At 41.7% G+C, this 20,875-nt stretch overlaps 1 protein-coding gene across 3 annotated transcripts in view; it reads left to right on the forward strand.

Moving 5' to 3' along the window:
- gria4b (glutamate receptor, ionotropic, AMPA 4b) overlaps positions 1-20,875 on the forward strand; it is a 168,466-nt gene that overhangs the window by 58,098 nt on the left and 89,493 nt on the right. For all 3 annotated transcript variants that reach the window (XM_063486111.1, XM_063486110.1, XM_063486109.1), the window contains exon 3: positions 18,816-19,055. In XM_063486111.1, the coding sequence (XP_063342181.1) occupies positions 18,816-19,055 (240 nt within the window). The remainder of the gene's footprint in view (positions 1-18,815; positions 19,056-20,875) is intronic.

Genomic DNA, 20,875 nt, shown 5'->3' on the forward strand with positions numbered 1-20,875 from the left:
AGGAAAGTCGTGCACGCATGCATACATACACGCATGCAATGTGCACTTGAATGCACGGAGGCGCACCTTATTAAAGCTGACACACGTGCGCGCACACACAGGAAATGAAAGCAGGCAGCAGTGTGCTTTTGAGGTGGCGAGTTTAACTGTACTGCATTTTTGTCATTTTCTGTTACATGTGAGAGTTGCTGTGTTTCTGAGAAATGCTAAGAATGAAAATGTAGGGTTTATTCACATTTATGCAAGAAAAACCCTGTGAAAGTTTCCCTCTGAGTGTGGCTGACGCTGTGCTTATGTCATCTTTAGTGCTTTGCTATAAAGTGCTGAAATGCTGTCCTGTATTTATCTGCAGCATACAACACTGTGCAATGGTAATCAGGGCAAAAACAAAGCCACGGCTGATGGGATTGCTGGTCATGGTGTGGGCATTTAAGTTCAGCATGATCTAAAATCTGAATTACTCACCACGTGCTAAGTGGAGGGGAGACTTAATATAACTGCAGTAATTCATGTCTAATTAAGGGTTTAACTGTTGAGGGTCAGCTGCAGTAGTATTCACTTTGACTTGTTAGCTGGCATAAAAGTTGCTTGTTCCGCCACGCCATTGAACCCTTAAATAAATGTAATGCGGGCTTTAATGAAGTCACTGTATTGTGTCTGACAGTATTTGTGTCAGGAGAGGTGTTGAACTGTGTGAGACGGATTGCGCGCTGCTGTGATTCCTTTCAAAATGGCTGCCTGCCCAGCATGAGCGCTGTGTACAGTCGTTCAGATAGTGATGGTTTCTTTTCATCTGGACCGCTCAGACATAGCCTGTATTGATTTTTTTTTTTTTTTACCTCGTTGAAACTATTACAGACACAAAGGCGTTTCTTTCTGTCCTCTTTCATAAAAGACCTCCGCTCATGCTGGCTGCTGCTGGCTTCTTGGTGAGATGATGAAGATGTCTTCCTACAATTGAACATGTTTAAGAGATGATGATCCCTTGGAAAATTACTTGAAACGCTGCTGTTGCAAAATAATGTTTTGATTACTCGTAACTTTGGAAAGTTGGTGTCAGTGTCACTTTGGTCAACTCCTGATGGTGAAAAATCAGAAAAGTGGGAGAAAAATCAGGGGAAAGTGTTGTAAATGTGTCTAAAATGACACTAAATGCACACGAAACTGTAGCATAATCACAGTAATTAAATTTTTTTCACTCACTGTTTGTCACCTCAGTGACTACGCTGCCTTTGATCATAAGTTATTATTTTTCTCTGGCGCTCCTCCACAGGAAAGAGTGCTGCTCGCTGAGCCTTGTTCTTCTGGAGGTTTCTTCCTCTTAAGTTTTCCCCTTTCCACTGTCGTCAAGTGATTTTTGTTTTTTTTTAATGTTTTCTCTGTATTATATTCTTTATCTTACAACATAAAGCTCCTGTTTGGTCCATCCATCCTTCCATTTTCTTCCGCTTATCCGGGGCCAGGTCGCGGGGGCAGCAGCCCAAGCAGAGAAGCCCAGACCTCCCTCTCCCCAGCCACCTCCTCCAGCTTATCCGGGGGAACACCAAGGCATTCCCAGGCCAGCCGAGAGATATAATCTCTCCAGCGTGTCCTGGGTCTGCCCCGGGGCCTCCTCCCGGTGGGACATGCCCGGAAAACCTCGCCCAAGAGGCGCCCAGGGGGCATCCTTGTCAGATGCCCTAACCACCTCAACTGGCTCCTTTCGATGTGGAGGAGCAGCGGCTCTACTCTGAGCCCCTCCTGAATGGCCGAACTTCTCACCCTATCTCTAAGGGAGAAGCCAGCCACCCTTCGGAGGAAGCTCATATCCGCCGCTTGTATTCGCGATCTTGTTCTTTCGGTCACTACCCACAGCTCATGACCATAGGTGAGGGTAGGGGCGTAGATCGACCGGTAAATTGAGAGCTTCGCTTTTACGCTCAGCTCTCTCTTTACCACAACAGACCGGTACAGCGTCCGCATCAACCAGCCGGAAAAGGGTGGAGTGCCCACTCCGGGTCAGGGACGAGACCCTGCCCCAAGTGGAGGAGTTTAAATATCTCGGGGTCTTGTTTACGAGTGATGAAGGGAGGGGGAGATCGACAGACAGATTGGTACAGCGGCTCCTGTTTGGTGTTAAATACAATTCAATTGAAATAAATTAAAACAATCAATCCTATGAGAAGACAATGAGCATAGAGCATTTGACATCTTCCTCCTAAAACTTTACTCAGTTTAGACAAAACCTCTCATGCACCGTGCTTCTTCTGTCAGTATTCATATGAAAATAAAATCTGTACCAGTCCACACCCTAAAAATGCACTATTTTCCCCTTTTTACCCCTTTATCACCAAAGTATCATTCAGCCCATCTGGACTTATTTAGTAATTTTGGCTGTAAAATTACAGAATTCTCACCTTCCAGGAACCATTTGAATCCTCTTTCTGGCCCAAAATGGTTCAGGGGTTATGGGAATGTGAAGCAGACATGGTTCAGACAGCAGTACCTTGTGATTGCTTTGTGGCATTGTTATACACTAAGTATCCCCATAAAGCTTTTCTTCTCTTCTTTCCGAGACTGTTTGAATTTTGTCCCTAGCACAAATGGTAACTGAGTTACGGTCATTTAAAGAGCGCCTGTAAAATGGGTCCACTGCTGGTTAAAAAAAAGGATGAAGTAATGTTTGGTAAAAACTGCATCTGTACCCTGGTGTTAAGGATATAGATTGCAACTAAAGAAAGGTTAGTATAGATTTAACAATGATTTAGTCACACATTTACAAGCACCTTACTACTTATTAACTAATGCATATTAAAATAACATTAAAACAAATTGTTACCTACGAATGTCATTGATGCTGTATGTAAAAACACATGCAGAATTGTCACTCATTGGTCAGAAATGGTGGAAAAAAATGCGCCTTTTCATTAATATTCAGTAAATTGACTCCCAAGCCTCGGATGTTTTTGCTCTGGCACAAGTGGTAAATAATGGAGGTTTGTTCTGTGGAGCTGCGATCGATATATTGATGGGCCAGAGGTCGGAGGCAGTCATCATCAAACGGCCCTGTGCTGTGAGTGGGGCCTGACACCTGGGGGACCGAGGGGAAAGTGTGTCAATGGCAGTAGACCATATTCAGCCGTCCACTGATTTACACAGAGCACTGATGACAAAGCAGTTTTACCGTCCCGGCGTCCTGCTGGTCGATAGGAGCAGACTGGGAAAGCGGTAGTGTGTAGGCCTTTTGCTCATTTCTGCTGGATGAGGTTAGTTTGAGATGATTCCTACAGAGGATGCACTTCAGCTAGAAGTGATGATAGAAGTTGAATTCAGATGAGTGTTATGTAAAATGACAGGAGAGCTTCTGGTGCATCACTCAGTTAGTGTGTCACACGCAGAAGGTCTGGCCCATTGATCAGACTGAGCTGCACTGAATGTGTGTGTATATGTGTGTGTGGGTGTACTCTGACCTGTTTGTGCAGTGGAGTGTGAGGCCAGCGGATGCTGTTTCAGGGTCACTGCTGGTGTGGGACTAAATGGACCAGTCCAGGAGGCCGGCCTGTCACTAGCGGCCGCCCCCTCACTGTCAGTACTACTGCTGTCACATCACTACTGGGTCATATAGAGCAATCAGTTTGATGCAGCCTGACTCTGATGGATTGCTACTATTGGCCTCTGCGGTGTCTTTGCGCTGCAGCAAGCCTGCTCTGAGTGTCTCAAAAACACATGAGAATTGCCACATCACAGACGGAGTACAAGTCATTTTGACATTTTTGTGAAATTAAATTCTTTTTTCTGTGTGTGTTTCAGGTGCTTTAAAATAGTCACGTTTTGTTGCAGCTTTCAGAAGTTAGGAACGTCACAAAAAGGGAGCCAAATGGTATAACTGGCTCTTAATTTACTTGTTTTGTATGATGTAATAATAAATTAGAGAGAAGCTGAAATTGCTGAATTGAACTTGAGGAGCACAAAGAACAAGATGGCAGTGTGTAACTCCATTAACTTGCTTACTTTGATCCTGCTGCATTCCCAGTGAGCAGATTCACTTGGCATTATACCTCCTGTATGCTGTAGAAATTAAAGATTAATGTACCCATTAGCCCACCCGGGGACTTGCCAAATGGAAAAATCAGGTCAGGTCATCAGTCTAAAGTCCAAGGATGATCAGACCTGTAGATTCAGCCAGTGAATCTACAGGTCTGGATCTGTCATTATCATCTCATTGTGTAAGAAGTATTTGGCTACCTACTGTGGCCTGGGAATATCATCAATCATCAGGACACAATTAGTGCCCTGATGATTGACCAAATGTGCAAACTGCATGCATGAGCATGCTGATATTAAAAACAATTTAATAATTAATCATTTTGGCCACCTGGGGGCAGCTGAACATCCTGTAAACACACTGCTGATTTTTATTAGTTTATAGAGTTTGTATTAGCAGGCAGCTCAGTTCAATTGAGTTTTATCTCTATGGGAATATTTCAGAACTACAGTTGTCTGAGGGGGCTTTATGTGGTAAAGTGAAGACCAATATTAGAGAGAAAAACCCAATAAACACACACAAAAGGATCACTTGGCGACAGTGAGGAGGAAGAACTCACTTTGAACAGGAAGAGACGTCCAGCAGAACCAGGCTTGGGGAGGGGCAGCCATCTGTTGCAACTGGCTGGGGTGTAAGAGGAAGGAGAAGAAATGAAAGGACAGTATGGGGACACAGAGGAAGAAGACAAAATTAAATGGTATGCAGCATTAGAACAAGTGCTCTGTGCATCATGGGAAGTCCCTCAGCAGCCTGAGCCTAAAGCACAGGATGGTTCAGAGTCACCTGATCTAAGTTTAAAAGAGTTTGAAAAAAGTTTGAAAAAGCAAACTTTTAACCAGAATATTAAATGTAAAGGTGTCTGTCTCCCAAGTGTTATGTTTTTTATATGTATCCCAATCTGACAATGAATATAAGTCCAGTCTACACCCTCTTGTTGGCTCTGTTTTGATGCGAAACGTATGTCTGTGAGGGTGGAGTTTGGACTTTGATGAGAGCACCCAAAATCCTTAAAATGAAACCAGTGGGGTAAAGGATCCTAAAGACATGGTACAGTTCCTTGAGTTGCAGTTCGAAGAAGTTATTTAATCTATTTCTGATATAAAAATACTGAACTCTACATAATGGCTCTACATAACACTCGTTTCCAGCTCCGTATTTTTTATTCGTTGCCTCATGTGTGTGCCTGAGAGGTCATTTTAGACAGAGTTGTATGCTTGAGAGGGCCACATCTGTGACTGACATCATGCAGAGCCAGGTTTAGAAAAACCTGTCAGAAAGCAAGCATTCAGAAGTCATTTAGTGCAGATGGAGCCTGAGATTTTTATTGTTTTTTGGGCTCATAATCTCAATTACTTCAGACTTTAACATTGTTTAGAAAATCAGTAACAGTATTAAAGGTTGTAAATGAAGCGTAAAAACATGGTGGTCTGTTCCAGGCTGTGCTAGTTAAACACATAAAACACGAGTATCTCATTCTTCAGAGGATGTGCTTCTGCAGAGTACTGTGCAGGAGTACTAAAAGAAAGACTAAAAGAAAACTGAGGCAGTGTTATTTATAGGTTAACGTCAGACAAAGTGCAGTAAAGTTGCTATATCTTTACTTTTAAAATAAAACCAACTCTGTTATAGGTTCCCACAGTTTTTCATGGTGATGCATGTAGTTTGTTCCAAGCAACTCAGAAAACTTGCCTCAGTTCTTTTGTGGATTTATGCTCTCTCAGCTTTATCTCTTAATGCGATCCCAGAGTGACTCCATGATGCAGCAGGACTGCTTGTTCTTTGTCTGGCCAGCAATAGTTCTTCAACTTTGGTTGACTTTCAGGCCAATGAGACACTTCCATGATAATGCACAAACTATTTGAATGTTTGTTATCATACAGGCTTTTTGTTTTTTTGTTTTTTTCTTTACCAGAAATCCAGAATCCTCACACTACAGATAGTAGAGATCCCAGTGGATGAGCAGGCGTAGGCCAGGCTTCTAGCTGTTAATGGTTTTGATTGATTCCATGTTCAGTGTGGAGGCAATCTTCTTTAATGAAATGGATGATTCTCATTATTTGCCATGTGGCATGAGGCATACACCCGTATTGTGCCCTCCACTCTGCCAGAGCTTCCCTGGACACGGTGATCCCGTTGGCAGATTCTAAGTGAATGGGAATAATAAAAAGGAAAAAATAATAAAAGGAAGTGCTTTGTTATTCTCGCAGTTGGCCAGGATGTATGTATGTAACCGTATGGAATATTTCAGCATCAGAGGTAGCACGTCTGAAAGACTGCCAACCGGGCAGCTGCTTTGGGATTTTTGAGCCTTCTGTTGATGTTTTTGATGATGAAATTAAAAAAGATTTGTGCCTGGAAAAGTTTTCCTTTAATAGGGTAGAGAGGACATTATTTCTGGTTTTACTTCTACCCCACTAAAACAGGGAAATAGGTTTAGGTTAATAGTACAAAAGACAATCAACAAATGAACAAATAAATCATGATATCTTATGTTTTAAGATAAAATTGAAAATACTTTATTGATGCCTTGTCACTTGACACACTTGTGAATTCCCTGCCAGTACAACACTATAGAGTCATTAAAGTTCAGCTTATTTCCACCTCTTTTTAACAAAAATATTATTTACAATCTACTAGTTCAGCTTTGGATTATTCTAAGTTAAAAAAATACTCCTTATTTATTTTTACTGGAACTTGGTACAGTTCTTCAGTTCATTTTCTGTGTCAAGTGAGCTCTTTTAGCACATCTTCTTTCAAGAGAACAAGCTAACTTTCTTCTTATTGGCTGCTGAGCGCAAATAGAAGTTTTAAATTGTAGGTGGGTGGTGCTGTGTATCTTAAGCTTTAGACCCACAAACCTAGAGACTGGTCAGCAACACCCTGGCAACAAAAAATGCTAGAGAAAAGTGTATTCCCTGAGTGGTTGATAATTGGTTTCCAGCGATCAAAGAGCTAGGTGCAAGTAGTGAGACTTAGACTGTTGACCTTCAAAATAAAAGTTGCGCCTTTTAAAATGTGTTAATTGCAGGGAGGAGGCAAATGTTATCCATAGTTTGGCCGATTGGTTTCACATAGGGATCAACAACTTCCCAGCCTTTTATAATATACAGTTTTCCCTAGCAACCATTGTTGCTAGGCCTGTGACTGAGATAACTATATGAAGGAAATAAACCTTCACTGATCTTATAGAGAACCAAGAGTAGAAAACCAGTGTTTAAAACAGTCTTAATGCTGAAGTCGTGGAAGATGGCTGCACCTTCCTGAGCATGGTTCTGCCAGAGATTTCTTCCTGTTAATGCAAATGCTTTCTTATAGCGCGTCATCTGATTGTTCAAGTTTTCTCTGTTTTATCGTAGTCTTTACCTTACAACATAAAGTGCCTTAAGGCGACTGTTATTGTGATTTGGCGCCATATAAACAAAATCAAATTGAACTGAATTCTGTCTTTTTGTCAGGTAGCTTTAATATTCAGTCAACAGGGACACAAATCTTTGCCCACAAATGTGTTAAACATACAACAAAAGGATTTGAGCTCAGTGTTTACGTAGTCCATGTACTGTATGTGATAGTAGCATTTCAGTGGTAATACTGTTAGTTTTGTTTGAACTCTAATGAAAACAGGCAGTAATTGGAGACAGAGACAGTTTTAATTTCAGCAGCTTTACTTACATACATACTAATGTGTTGTTATTCAATCTGGTGTTTCTGCGTAACAGCAGCTCGCCATGCACAGCGTGGGTGTGGGCTGACATATATTCAGGATTCATTGAAGTGTGTGTGTGTGTGTGTGCTTGTGTATCTCTGTGTGCGCTGATGTCATCCTATCCCTGGAGGGGACATCAGTGGGCTGTGTGGATTTTCCAACCTCTGCACTCCTTTCTTGGTTGAGTGGACTCTCTCCCTCTCTCCCTGTTTGCCCCCATCCTTCAATGTGGAGACACACAGTAGGTGTTAATAACTGTGTTGTCTTAAGGGACCATTTGTGGCCATAAGGGGAAATACTTGGCACTGTGATGCATTGCTGCAGTCAGCATATGTAAAATGTAATTATTCTTTCTTTTCCCCTCCGATGTTTAGATCTTCTTGTCTTCAATTCTCTAATATTTAATACTTTTTTTCTCTCCTTTTCATTGTTATTATCATTATTATTATTATTATTATTATTATTATTATTATTTTCTACTGCTAAATTCTGTTATTTTCTTCTTAATATAACTGCACACACTCTATATGCTCATGTAAAGCTGAGGAGCACGAGCCAAAGAATTTCATTATGGATAATTGTGGCTACACTGTTTATCTGTACATGACAATAAAACTTGAAATTTGAAACTGAAAATGAAACTTCTCTAAATACATAAAAATGATCGAAACCTAAGCTTTTGTTGGCTGAAGGAAATGCTAATAGCTTTGAAAAGCAAACCTTGAAGATAGCTTAGGAAGATTTCAGGTTAAGGCAAATAAACAAACACAAATCAACCTAAATTAAAAGAAGACAACCGTCCTCCTGCAGCTCTTATCTCTCTTTCTGTATATTTAATCTATGGTTCATTTTTGTTTTGGCTTGTTGGTTGGTTAAACATTAAATAAATATCCTCAGAGGTCAAACTGAGCTGTTTACAGGCTAAGTGTCATTAAAGCTGATCGGCTAAAAAAAACACTAAAAATATAAGCATCCATAATTTCAGCTCTGTGGTCTTTTTTCTTTTGCACCATCTCTAAAAATGAGCCATCTGTTCATGGCTTGAGTGCTTACTTTGCAGTACAGGTTTTTTTTGATGTCAGTGCTCCTGCTGGCTCAGCTGTCAATCAAAAACATACACAATTCTGCCCGCTCATAGGCTTGGAGGCTAAATTGGCCAGATACAGGCCTCCTAATCCAACGTCAGAAAGCTGCATTCCCGAACCTGTCTGCACATTCAACTAGAACTTCAGACGGCCTGTAAAGTCAACCTAGAGTAGCATTACTGTTGCATATGGTGAAAGCCCCTTCCTTCTTTTTATTAATGGTAACTACAGTGCAAAATTGGAAGTTACTTTAAGAGAATATTTTACTGCAAAAACACTGAGAAACTTGGGTTTCATTTGGCCAAGTGCAGTTCTCTGAATCTGTGGAGATAAAATAATTTAGCCCTCCCACCCAACAGCGAAACTGATTTTAAATGAGTCAGTCATGACTCAGGGAAAAGCAAACTTTAACAGTGAAGTTACATCATGTGGGGTGCCTTAAGGCATAGACATGGATTTGGGGGTGGGGGCAGGACAGGACACTGGGGACATGTCCTCTCTAATATTTAGAAAACATGAATTTGCCCTCTCACTCTCTCTCTTAGAGGACTGTGCACAGTGAGCAGAAATCTTGTTAAAACTTCCAAAGTCCAAAGGGCCTTAACGTATATTTATCATAAAGTGAAGCAAGGGGTTACCTCCACAAAGAAAAGATACAAAAGTACCCTGACGCCAGGCGGGAACAACTGAATGAGCTACACTCTGACGTCTCCAGCCATCCATTTGTCAATTTTTTAAAGTCTTATCCAACCGAGGGTCACGGCGAGGCCAGGCCCTATCCCAGCTGACACGGGGCGACAGGCCTCCAGTCCATCACAGACCAAACACAGGCACACTCACATTCAGGCCTACGGCTGTTTAGAATCACCAGTGAACCTAACGTGCGTGTCTTTAGGCTGAGGGAGGAAACCACTGCAGACTCAGGGTGATCATATATATCCAGATTTACTAACCACAGCAAAAACCATGTATGTGCGCAAGCCCCAGCAGTGTTCACAGTTATGGTTACTTTAAAGCAGTGTTAGTCAAGTTACTTGAAAAAGTAATCAGTAACTAATTACTGATTACTTCCCTAAAAAAGTAATCCCGCTACTTTACTGATTACTTATTTTCAAAAGTAATTAGTCACTTAGTTACTTAATTACTTTTTAAAACATGATTTACACCCTAAATAGGTAATAAAGCGATAGATCTTTCAGCCCAATTCTACTTTTTCTGCATAATCCATCATATAAAATGTAATCAAATGAAAAAGTGTCTTTTTAAAACTTGTTTTATTATGTGTGCCTATGCCAAGAGGCACACATATTACTATTCGTCGGATTTATTATTATTATTATTATTATTATTATTATTATTCTTCAGTTTCCGCCTGAAATTTTGCAGCGAATCTCGCCTCGCAGTTTTGAGACAAGCTTCATATATGTTACCTCATTTTGTGCGGCTGGATCAGGAATGGTGTGCTATGACTTTTGGTGTTTATGACTATTATAGTTTTTTAAATATTAATATTTTAGTGAAAATTTTCCCGCGCTTCTCTGCCAAACAGTTTTGACAATAGGGTTACATATGTTAGATCATTTTGTGCGGCTGGAGCTGGACTAGTATGGTATACACTTTTGGTGTTTATGACTTTTATAGTTTTTTAAATATTAATATTTTAGTGCAAATTTAGAAAGATTCTTCTTTTGGCGCCATAGAAACAGACTTCATTTGTGGTGTGTTGGCTCCATCTTTTGGTCCCACTGATACAAATTTCAAACTTCATTTGTGGTGTGTTGGCTCTCTCTAGTGGTATGCCGGGAGTAGTACGGCCTGTCTACCCTTATTTGGATTACCGTAATGATGACAATATCAACGGTGCGCACAGCGTCGCTGCTTTCAGGAGCCATTGGAATTTTTAAGGTTGCGCAAATCATTCAAAAGTTACGGTAATGCTTGGTGGAAAACTCAATATCCCACAATTCATAGCACGCCTCTGCCGAGTCAAACAATGGCGGCCATCACTTAGTTTTTATTTTCCTCTTAATACTGTTTCTAGGTCACAAAATAAACTTTTAAGATATTTTCAGGCGAGAATATAGGTGTGTAAACTTCAAATATCTGCTCATTTTGTCAAAACATCCCATATTAGCGACAATGTTCTGACGATGTCGTTTCTGCTTGAGGCTAGCTGGCTAGTGTGGCTAGCGCGGCTTTGCTAACAAGCTACAGCCGGCCTGGATGACAGTGAGAGCGGCTTACTCTGGTTTCACACCCGGTCCTTCGTAAAGTCTCGTGGTCACAGCTGGACTTATTTTAAATAAATAAATGATTTATTTATTTATTCATTTTAGTAACGGTATAAACAGTGAAAGGTGGTGGATTGGCCAGATGTAAACTTCAAATATGTGCTCGTGTTACCAAGACATCCCATATTAGCTCTGATGGTTTCGGTGCCTGCAAAGAGCTAGACAGCTAGCTAGCTAACTGGCTGTCTTTTTGACTCAGGGTCATAGCTGGACTTATTTTTCGTTTTTATGAGCCGATGAGGGTTTTTTTTTAGTAACGGTACAAACAGTGAAAGGCGGTGGATTGTCCAGATGCTGGTCGATGTGCAAAAAATAACTGAGTTGTTTGGTGGTCGCTGACGCGGAGCTACAACCGAGGGCAGCTATGCACCGGTGTGTGTCAGACAGAGCATGCAGGGAACGAGGCGGCGAGGCGACCGCCGATCAACCGGTGGTAGATCGTGGATCAGGGAAACCGAAGGCAGGAGAAGCAGGCGGCTGCCGGTCAGAGCGTGAGGTGAACTGAATTTCAGGTAAGAAGTTATGAACTGCACTCTATTTGGGTCAGATATAAACCGAGTTTAGGTGTAGTTTATTTCCGTTGTGCTGACTTTTTACAATCAGTTATAATAACTCATACTGCGTGCTAGCTAGCACGACGGAGTTTCTATACAGCTGTGTGCGCGCTAAGTTACTGATGTTGAACTTTATGACAGCCTCCCCTGTCATTCTCTCGCCTGTTCAAACTTCAGTCATGAAACTGATCAATGATCGGCTTTTCTCTCTTGTTTGTTTATCGCGCTAAACAACAGCAGCACGTTTAAGCTTGATCAGCTGTTGTTAGAATTCATTTGATTTTAATTTCTAGTATCAGCTGATGTTTGCTGGAGCCACAGCTGTAGAAGAGGCTGGTGGAAACCAGGAGATGACCTTACCGAATCATCAGAGCTGAACTGGTGATGGAGAAACAGGTTTACCTTTTTTTTAGGTGACATGAATGAGTTGAAGGGAAGTTATGAACTGTTTCTGAGAGAAATAAACACCAAGCTCCTTTTTTATTTAGCTGACAGCTGGTAACTGTGCAGGGGCGGATCTAGCAAAGCTTTTGCCAGGGGGCCAGGTAGGGCATCTTACAACCAAAGTTTGTATAATAATACACAAGATTGTCTGTAGACCATTGTTAATCATTCAGAACACTGTGTAAAAATAACAAAAAACAAAAAGTGAATGCAAAAGTGCATAAATATTTATTTTACGTGATTGATGTGTGTGGCGGGGCGTGGTCTGCAGTGCCGCTGCAGGGGAGGTGGACCCACCTGAGCGGCATCTGCAATCACGCCTCTCTGGCGTAGTCTGTGCTCTCTCGGCTGTTTTTTGGGTGTGTGTCGGGCTGTGAGTTGAAAAGCTACAGCCGGCTGTGTGGGTACACCAACTATGTGTGAAAAGTGGTCCATAATGTAATGCTTCAAAGCGTGTTCATGCAAACATTGTCGGGTCTGCCGTGGTACAATGGGACTTCTGCTCATGAAACTATGTGCACAGCGTCTGCAAATCGGGGCTGTACAAAGTCACTTCATCTTTACCCAAAATTGTAAGCTGTCATCTGTGAGGTGCGAGCGGTGTTTGTTTTTACCATAGTTCATGGTGGAGAATGGCTGCTCTGCTGAGTTTTGCTCTCTGTAGCTGTATGAATGGCAAACTACACTGTTTACCAGCGGCATAGGCACACTTAAAATTTCTTCTGAAATTTTCGCTTTCTAGTTAGTTTTAATCTTTTAACTTTATGCATCAAGCAAACATTAAATTATATGCAACATTCTCTGACTGGAAGAAATTTGTTTAACATTTAAACCTATTTTCTGCACATTCCAGCACATAAAATAAAATAGTTTTTTGTGTTTACACTCACTCTTTCAAATAGATGCACGTAAAACACAGCAGAAAATAAATAAAATCAAAGACTCAGCGGTCCTGTTGCTCTATTTTCACCTGTATAGCAGGAGTGGGGCAGGCGGAGGTTTGCCCTGGTGCAGGTGTGCTGCAGCGGTCAGTGGAAGGATACGGCAGTTTCTCTGTGAATTTCACATTCTTGTGGCAGCGTACTCGGTGCTTGCTCGGACGTTTAGGGGGTTTTTCGCTGTAAAAAGAAGTTTTCTTCCCACGCAGTGAACAGCAGACGCTAATGTTTTTGTCACTTTTTACGGAATCAAACTCAAAGTAAGGTCAGTACTTCCACGCTTTAAACGCTGCACGCTCATACTCTCCCCGCACTCCTTATATTATCCATTTTTGATCTGCACACAGCTGTTGCCACGAACGTCGCGCTCGCTTACGTCATTGTCATGAGACACTCTCGCAAAAAAATCACGGTTTTAGTAACGCAGCGTGCTTACGGGAAAGTAACAGTAATCTAATTACCTTTTTTGCAATAGTAATCCCTTACTTTACTCGTTACTTGAAAAAAATAATCGGATTACAGTAACGCGTAATCCCTTACGAGTAATCTGCCTATCTCTGCTTTTAAGAGTGAAAGACAGAAGTTGTGTTGTTTTCTAAACAAAGGCACAGTCAGTTCATTTCAATACTGAGCACAAAAAAATAAGATATTATTTTTTTACTATGTAAATATCAACTCCTCCCTTTGTTTTATGCCTTGAGAAAGGAACATGCAATCTTGTCACTGCCTTAGTTTTTGGGGGTTTTTTTGCCTGTCCGGTTTGGATCTTTAGCCATCAGAATTGTTATCTGAAGGCCAAGAAAGATGCCAAGCGGATTTACTTTACCAATTGGATCATCATGGCCTTGCCATATTGGTCCATTTGATTGACCTTTATTATAATTATGCATTTATTTGATTTGATTTTTGGTTGTTACAGATGGGACAGACATGACTGGGGGATGGGACAGGGAGAAAGAATGAAAGAAAGAGAGGGAGAGAAAGAAAAATAGAGGGGAGAAGAGATGTTTAGAAAGGGGGGAAGAAAAAAAAAGAAAAACAAGCAAAACACCTGGATCACCTGTATGGAGATAAGAAAAAACAGAAGAGAAAACAAACAAAAAAGAGCAACATAATAAATACAACACCATCACAATAAACTAGCTAACAGTAGATAACAGTAGATACTAAATATTACATGTTATTGTGCAGTCCGCAAGATCGACAGCGCACAATGTGCTTTGAGTTAGCAGCCAAGAAAGGTGTAGTTTGTGTCTGTGAACACCCGTGTGTACACCTGTGTGGATCAGCACACTTGTATTCAAAAGGTTTCTCCATGTAACGATCTGCTAGGGAGTGTGGGGAGCCATAGCCTCGTCCCCCAGGGCATGAAGCAGGTATGGAGGAAATCCAGGCCCCAGACATCCAGAGGCCCCAGAATACGAGGATCCAAGGAGGACCACCAGGGGGGTAACCGTGCCACCCTCCTGGGAAGAGCTGAGGAGAGCCCCAAACGAGAGGTCACCCAGCAGCCACGGAGCAGAGGCCAGAGGGGGTTGGAGTAACGTGCCCGCGGGCTCTGCCGGCAGCCAGCTGTGCCAGACAGGACCGGGCCTCAGGCCCAGAGGCCTGAGGGCACCCCACCCCCCGGAAGGGGCCCATCCGGGCCACAGGTGCCAGGCCCCGCCAATCGGCCACCAGTGAGTCGGTACATACATGAGCGCCCAGCCCCAGACACCAAGAACCACCAACGCACTAATGCCTGAGGGCATCAGCCACTGGCAGGGAGTGTGGTGAGGGGAGATAGGCCTCCATACCTCGGAGAGCCTGAGATGTTCCCAGAGAGGTGGAGTCTAAGACCCAAGCTGACATATAGACACAGACGAACAGGCGCACGCAGACACAAACGTGCATTCCCACCCCCATCACTGCCTTAGTTAAGTCCAAGGTTCAAACCTAGTGAGGCTGGCTGCAGCTATGAGGTGATAGGAGTGACTGTATCAACATGCCACACTAAATGCTGGAAATCACTTGGATGTTGACACAACAAAGATCATTTTCATTTAGAAAAGCTGAGAATAATTATTTAAAGGTCTCCAGAATGTAGGAAATTAAGTGTCTGATGCTCAAAATTACATGGAAAAGACTAACCCTAGCTCACCCACCGTTTGTCTTAATGTGTCCCTCTACGTGCTCACACAAAGATACATTTTGCCTTCAGGACCTTCCAACATGGGGTTACACAACACACAGGGTTAAAGACCGGTCTGCAGTCTCCAGTCACTAGGGATAAATGTGTATTTCCTGACAGATTGCTGGCTATCACCGGGTCAAGTTGGTTGCAAAACGTTGATTGCTAGCAGATTGCCGCAGTCATCTATAGTTTGCATGGAAGTTCCCGATTTGTCTGCAAACAATGCCCAACTAACCATCGAGTAGTAGTGAAACTAAAAAGCCTGCATGACACTCCTCACAGTTCCACTCTTAGAGCAGTTTGGCCTGTGTTTGCAGTTGTGGCAGTTCCAACCATTTAACACCACCAAACGGTTGAGGAACATTTTTCCTAGGCCGAGGCTTTCATGACTAGGGCTAAGTAGTAGTTTTAGCTGCCAAAATCTAACAAATTCCCTCTGGAAACGAGTCAGCTAAGTTTGAAAAGACTGAGAAACGAGAAACGATACAAACCTCAGTTTCCTGAGTGAAAGTCTTACGTACAGCCCAGTTATGCACCACAAGCTGCTTCCAGTGTAAACTGTCACTCTGAATACGGCCTCACCTGACTACTTCCTAAAGTCTTTCTGGCTGAAATCCCTGAAGGCAAACTACTGTACAGTCTTGACTGTTTTTCCCCCTGGTAGTATAGTTCCCAGCACCTCTGTGTACTATAATTGTGTGTAGAAGAAGAGTGACTTTCCTCTTAGTTTTTTACTGCCGCCTTGTTTGTTTCACTGAGGGAGAAAGATTAGAAAATATACACACTCTCTCTCCCCCTCTGTCTCGACAGCAGCGCACTGCACTCTCTGCATAGAAACAATGAGTTACTCAGTAAAGCAGCTCTCTTGTTTACTTCCCCACCCCCAGTTTTCCTTTAACAACGGGAACATCTTGAGCTCTTCCTTCAGTTCGCCACTCACTCTGATTCTCCTCGCACCCGGAAACTGGCAGAGGATGCTCATTATCTTTACTCTCTGTTGTTGTTCCGTGTGTGCAGAAAGTGGGCAATTATAGTACAGCTCTAGTAGACAGCCAAACCTTTCTATAATGAGAAGATTTCCTCAAGCAGGACACATTGTGTATATTTGTGTATAGCACAGCTTGTGTATGCAAATGCAGGCTTTCCATTTAATTCAAAGTCTGACCAATAAACACAACAGACGCAGGTTCAGTTGGTGCTGCTTTTATGCCATGAAAGCAGAGCAGCATGAGTATGATGTGTTTTGTTAATGGGGGATATGTCCTCTAGAATATATCTAAACAACAGCAAGGGGAATGATTTAGTTGTTGCTACTGTTGTTTTGCTGTTTAAATGGGAGACGGGAACAGCCTTTTTAGATGAAAGCATCAGAGGAAACGGACGTGTTTGGTTTTGATCTCTGTTTGCTGCATTCAGTGGCTCTCTTGAAAGGATTTAAAGTGGTAATCAGCGGGATAATGGTTTGTTATTTTGTCGCCAGTCATGGTGCTAAGCGCTTATTGCCGTGGTGATTTTTGCACCACATTTCCCACCAATCAATTGTCATTCAAAGCAGCGAGGTTTTAGTTAAATGCGATGGCTATCACTGCTCATATTAAGCGCTCGGTTCTTGTAAAATATCGCTTCCGGTGAGCGTGGGACTTGAATGATTTAAGATGTGTTTCTCTGGAGATGAGCCCTCATTGCATGTTGTTTTTATGCTGCTAAATAATGAAGTTATCATAGTAATGAATGTGCCGAATAAAGGAAAAATGAACTGATACACAGCATGACAAAATCCTTTGTTGTACACTTGATATTTGTTGTGAGAAAAATATATTTAAAAAAAACTAGTTCATGAATGCATTGTGTTTGAGTTGCCCTAGTTTTCTCCCCTTGTGTGAAACAGATCCAGGGTCTGAGGAAGCTCCAGTGAAAAAGTGTCAAAAACTAAAGTTCTTTTTGTGACCACTTGACGCTCAGTACAGAAGAAAGTCAGTCCCTGTAGACGCACTTAATTTTCCTCCATATTGATGTTTGTAACTCACTTTTTACATTTCTTAGTCTTCCTTAGCCCATCTGCAACTCGTCCAGGATGCAGCAGTCACCTCTGGGTGCTTAATATTTTAAGATAAAGACCCTACAATCAGACAGCCTATGAGTAGGCACCTGGCGAAAGTGGGAAGGAAAAACTCTCTTTTACAGGGAAGAAACGGGCAAAACCAGCAGCCATCTGCAGTGACTGATTGGGGGTGAGGGAGAAAGACAAGACATTTAAAACTTTTATACATATAAAGCCTCACATGACCGGGCTCCTGCATATATAGCAGAGCCACTGAGACCATATAACAGCTGTTGGCCTTTTGTAAGTGTGTGTGCTGTATAAAAAAAGTTATTATTAATAAAGTTATTATAGACTCCTGTGTTAAAATGTTCCTTAGATCAGAAATAATCATCTTTACAGATTGTCACAAATGCTGGTTTTAGTCTCTGTGGTTCATTTTCCACTTCATGGGTGAATCTTTTTTAAACTCACCTGCAGTTTTGGGTGAAACTCCTTTCAATGTAACCACACTTTACAGTGCTAAATTCAGCAGTTACATTACAGTTACAGTTATATTGTTGCTCACGTTCCAAAGGTTCATCAGTTACCTGCGCTCCAGGTCGATGGAAAGAAAAACGCACGTGTGGTACAATCAGCTGATTTCAGTTTGTGTCTGGGAGGAGGAAAGTAGTGGAGCGGTCCTACAGCTGTTCAGGTGTGGAGAATAAAAGATTCCTTTTATAAGGAATAAAAGTAAAGTGCAAACTGCATCCAGGGCAAAACAAAAGCAACAGAACTTCGGCTCTTTGCGAAAATCTGCACAGCATGCTAACACAAAGCTAACAGGGAACCCAGAGGGATGATGAAGCTGAATGCAGTCCGACCCCAGTAATGCTAAATGCCTTTCCTTTTTTTTAAATAATGACCCCACCCCTGCTCATCTGATTAAGCTTTGTTAAGGCTTGAATTTAATGCTTTCTACTTTGAATGCTTATAAAAGTCCCTTCACTCCCTTTGTATTGGTAAAGCATTTTTAAGGGTCTAAGCAGTTTCTGTTCCAGTTTTGTGACTGAAAGTATTTTATTATGTCACCAATAAATTAGGATTTATCTGTGTGTGTGTACCCGGACTGTTTATGGATGCATTTTGCTAACTTAGCATTTGAAAAACCATATATGGATACTTCTGGCTCACGGCAAACACACAAGTAACCAAAATGGTGATGTCAAGTGGCTGCAGCTATCTTTTATATACAGTCTATGGCTGTAAACAATGTGAAAAGGGTCCCAAATCCAAAGAGAATTACCAACTGTGCACTTGGTATTTCCAAAAGAAAAAGAAAACTGTCACTACTTGTGTATATGTAATCATAACAATATAAAAATAAATCATTAGTTGGCGACTTCTTGACAATATTCAGTATAACTAAAGGGCTGAAAAGGACTTCAACTTCATTTCACTTCTTTTTTCACTATATAAAACCTTGACATGTTATTTTTTTTCCTCTCAATTTCCATTACCTCAAGCTACTTCAAATTTATGGTACCAATTAATTTTTATGTTCTTGTTTCCTTCCACAGTCTGCTCCCAGTACTCCCGCGGTGTCTTCGCCATCTTCGGCCTGTACGACAAGCGTTCGGTCCACACGTTGACGTCCTTCTGCAGCGCGCTGCACATCTCCCTCATCACGCCGAGTTTCCCCACCGAGGGCGAGAGCCAGTTCACCCTGCAGCTCCGGCCGTCGATCCGTGGGGCCCTCCTGTCCCTCCTCGACCACTACGACTGGAACAAGTTCGTCTTCCTGTACGACACAGACCGAGGTGGGTGATGAAAATAAACACCTCTCACTCTGACAGCTTAATCACACATTGGAGATGTTTTCGTGGATTCTGTGCCAGCTTGTGAGCATGCTGTACATTAATGTGTTTCTCATCTAACAGAAAACCTTTTTAAATGCATCATCAGTTGATCTCGGCGAACTTTCCTTTGAAATCTGTGAATCTGCTTTTTGTGTAACAGGCTCCCCTCACCAGAAAATCATTACATTCGCATACACTGAAAATGAGTTGTTTCCAGAAAATGAAAATCTTTGATATACTGCACAAAGGTGCTTTGCTTGACAGCGTTACAAGTTATCGGACTACAGAAACAACCTGCAATCAAACATAAGTGAGTCCTTGAGGGATAAAAATCAGAGGTTGGGTAGAAATATGAAGAGACAAGTGCTGCTTCGAAGTAAAAGTAAGACAGTCCTGAAAGCTGATGATATACAGATCATCTCAGACAACTGTACAAACACAGAGAGGAAAAGCCACGAATCTATTTCATCACCAAACGCATCAACATTTAATAAAGCAGACAGAGTTTTTAAGCACTGCAACCATATCCAAATGATTTTAATCCCCAGAGAATTGAAGAAGGAGGTAAGCTTTGAATATGACCTGCATTAGATTTGTGGCTGGATGTGCAAACCTAAGGGATCTCATTGGAGCTACAGCGATTAAAAAACAGGATGAGTGTTGGAGGGTAATTTATTACAATGCAACACATTACTATAATTGCATTACATTTATCAATAACTCATTAAACCATTACTCTTTCCAAATTCAGGTAATTACAGATACAAAGTTAGTTTCGGTTTACAACCACATTAGCTACTTTCACAATAAACTATAGATCCACCCACAGGAGAGATCTGCTGAGAGCTAAACATCTTCTAAGCTTGTTTTCTGTTTAGTATTTGCGCTGCTCTGTCCTTCGCACCAAAATAATGGGAAGCTTCTAAAATACTGGAATTGCAGGCTTTGTAATAATGGAGGTGTTACAATAGCTGAGCAATGGCCTGTGATGCAACATCGTCGTGATGATTTGTTCAGCCTCTTTTTCCAGTCTTCCACACGAAACAAGAAATAAAATCAAATAATTAAATTTTAATAAAATAAAAGTGCAAGAATGAAAAGATGCAAGTAATAAATAAGCTGCAAAGAAGAAAATGAAATAAAATGATTAAGTTGAAGTTCTTTATGTAAATATTGCAGGTAGATCTTTACAAATTAGATGCTGCAGTAGCCGATGATAATAATAATTAGAGTGTGAATGGAGTGATGACATGGGAGGGGGGCAGTGTTCATTTCAGGAGTCTGCTTATGTCATGACCAAATGCAGTACATCTGTGTCACTCGAGGTTTCTCTTATCTTGGAAAACTACCTCTGTAGTAGAAGCTAAAAGAGACAGTTTCTAAGAACTACAGTGGTCCCCGGTTGCTGCAGTCCAGACACATAAAAAAAGACGGGGGACTATCTCCTGCAGTTATTAGAACAATATAGAAGTTCCTGCAGCGTGAAAGTGGCTCTTTGTTCTCTTAGATATGCCAATAAACCTTGTTCTCACCACAGCATTTTTCACTGATATTCTCTTTGAGTTTCTTTTCTCAAACTTTCCTGTAGGATTTTGTAAAAACTCCTGTTGAAGGAACAAATAAGAAAGACTACTATGACTGGTGAAGGGACAGAGCTGGCTGATGTGATGGAAAGAAGGAAGACAGATATGTTATGTGTTCTGGACACCAGGTGGAAGGAAAGCAAGGAGGAGATGGGTTCAAGCTTTTCTACCATGGTGTAGAAAGGAAGAGACCGGGAG

This window comes from Pelmatolapia mariae, linkage group LG10_11 (assembly GCF_036321145.2).
Source record: "Pelmatolapia mariae isolate MD_Pm_ZW linkage group LG10_11, Pm_UMD_F_2, whole genome shotgun sequence".
Lineage (NCBI taxonomy): Eukaryota > Metazoa > Chordata > Actinopteri > Cichliformes > Cichlidae > Pelmatolapia > Pelmatolapia mariae.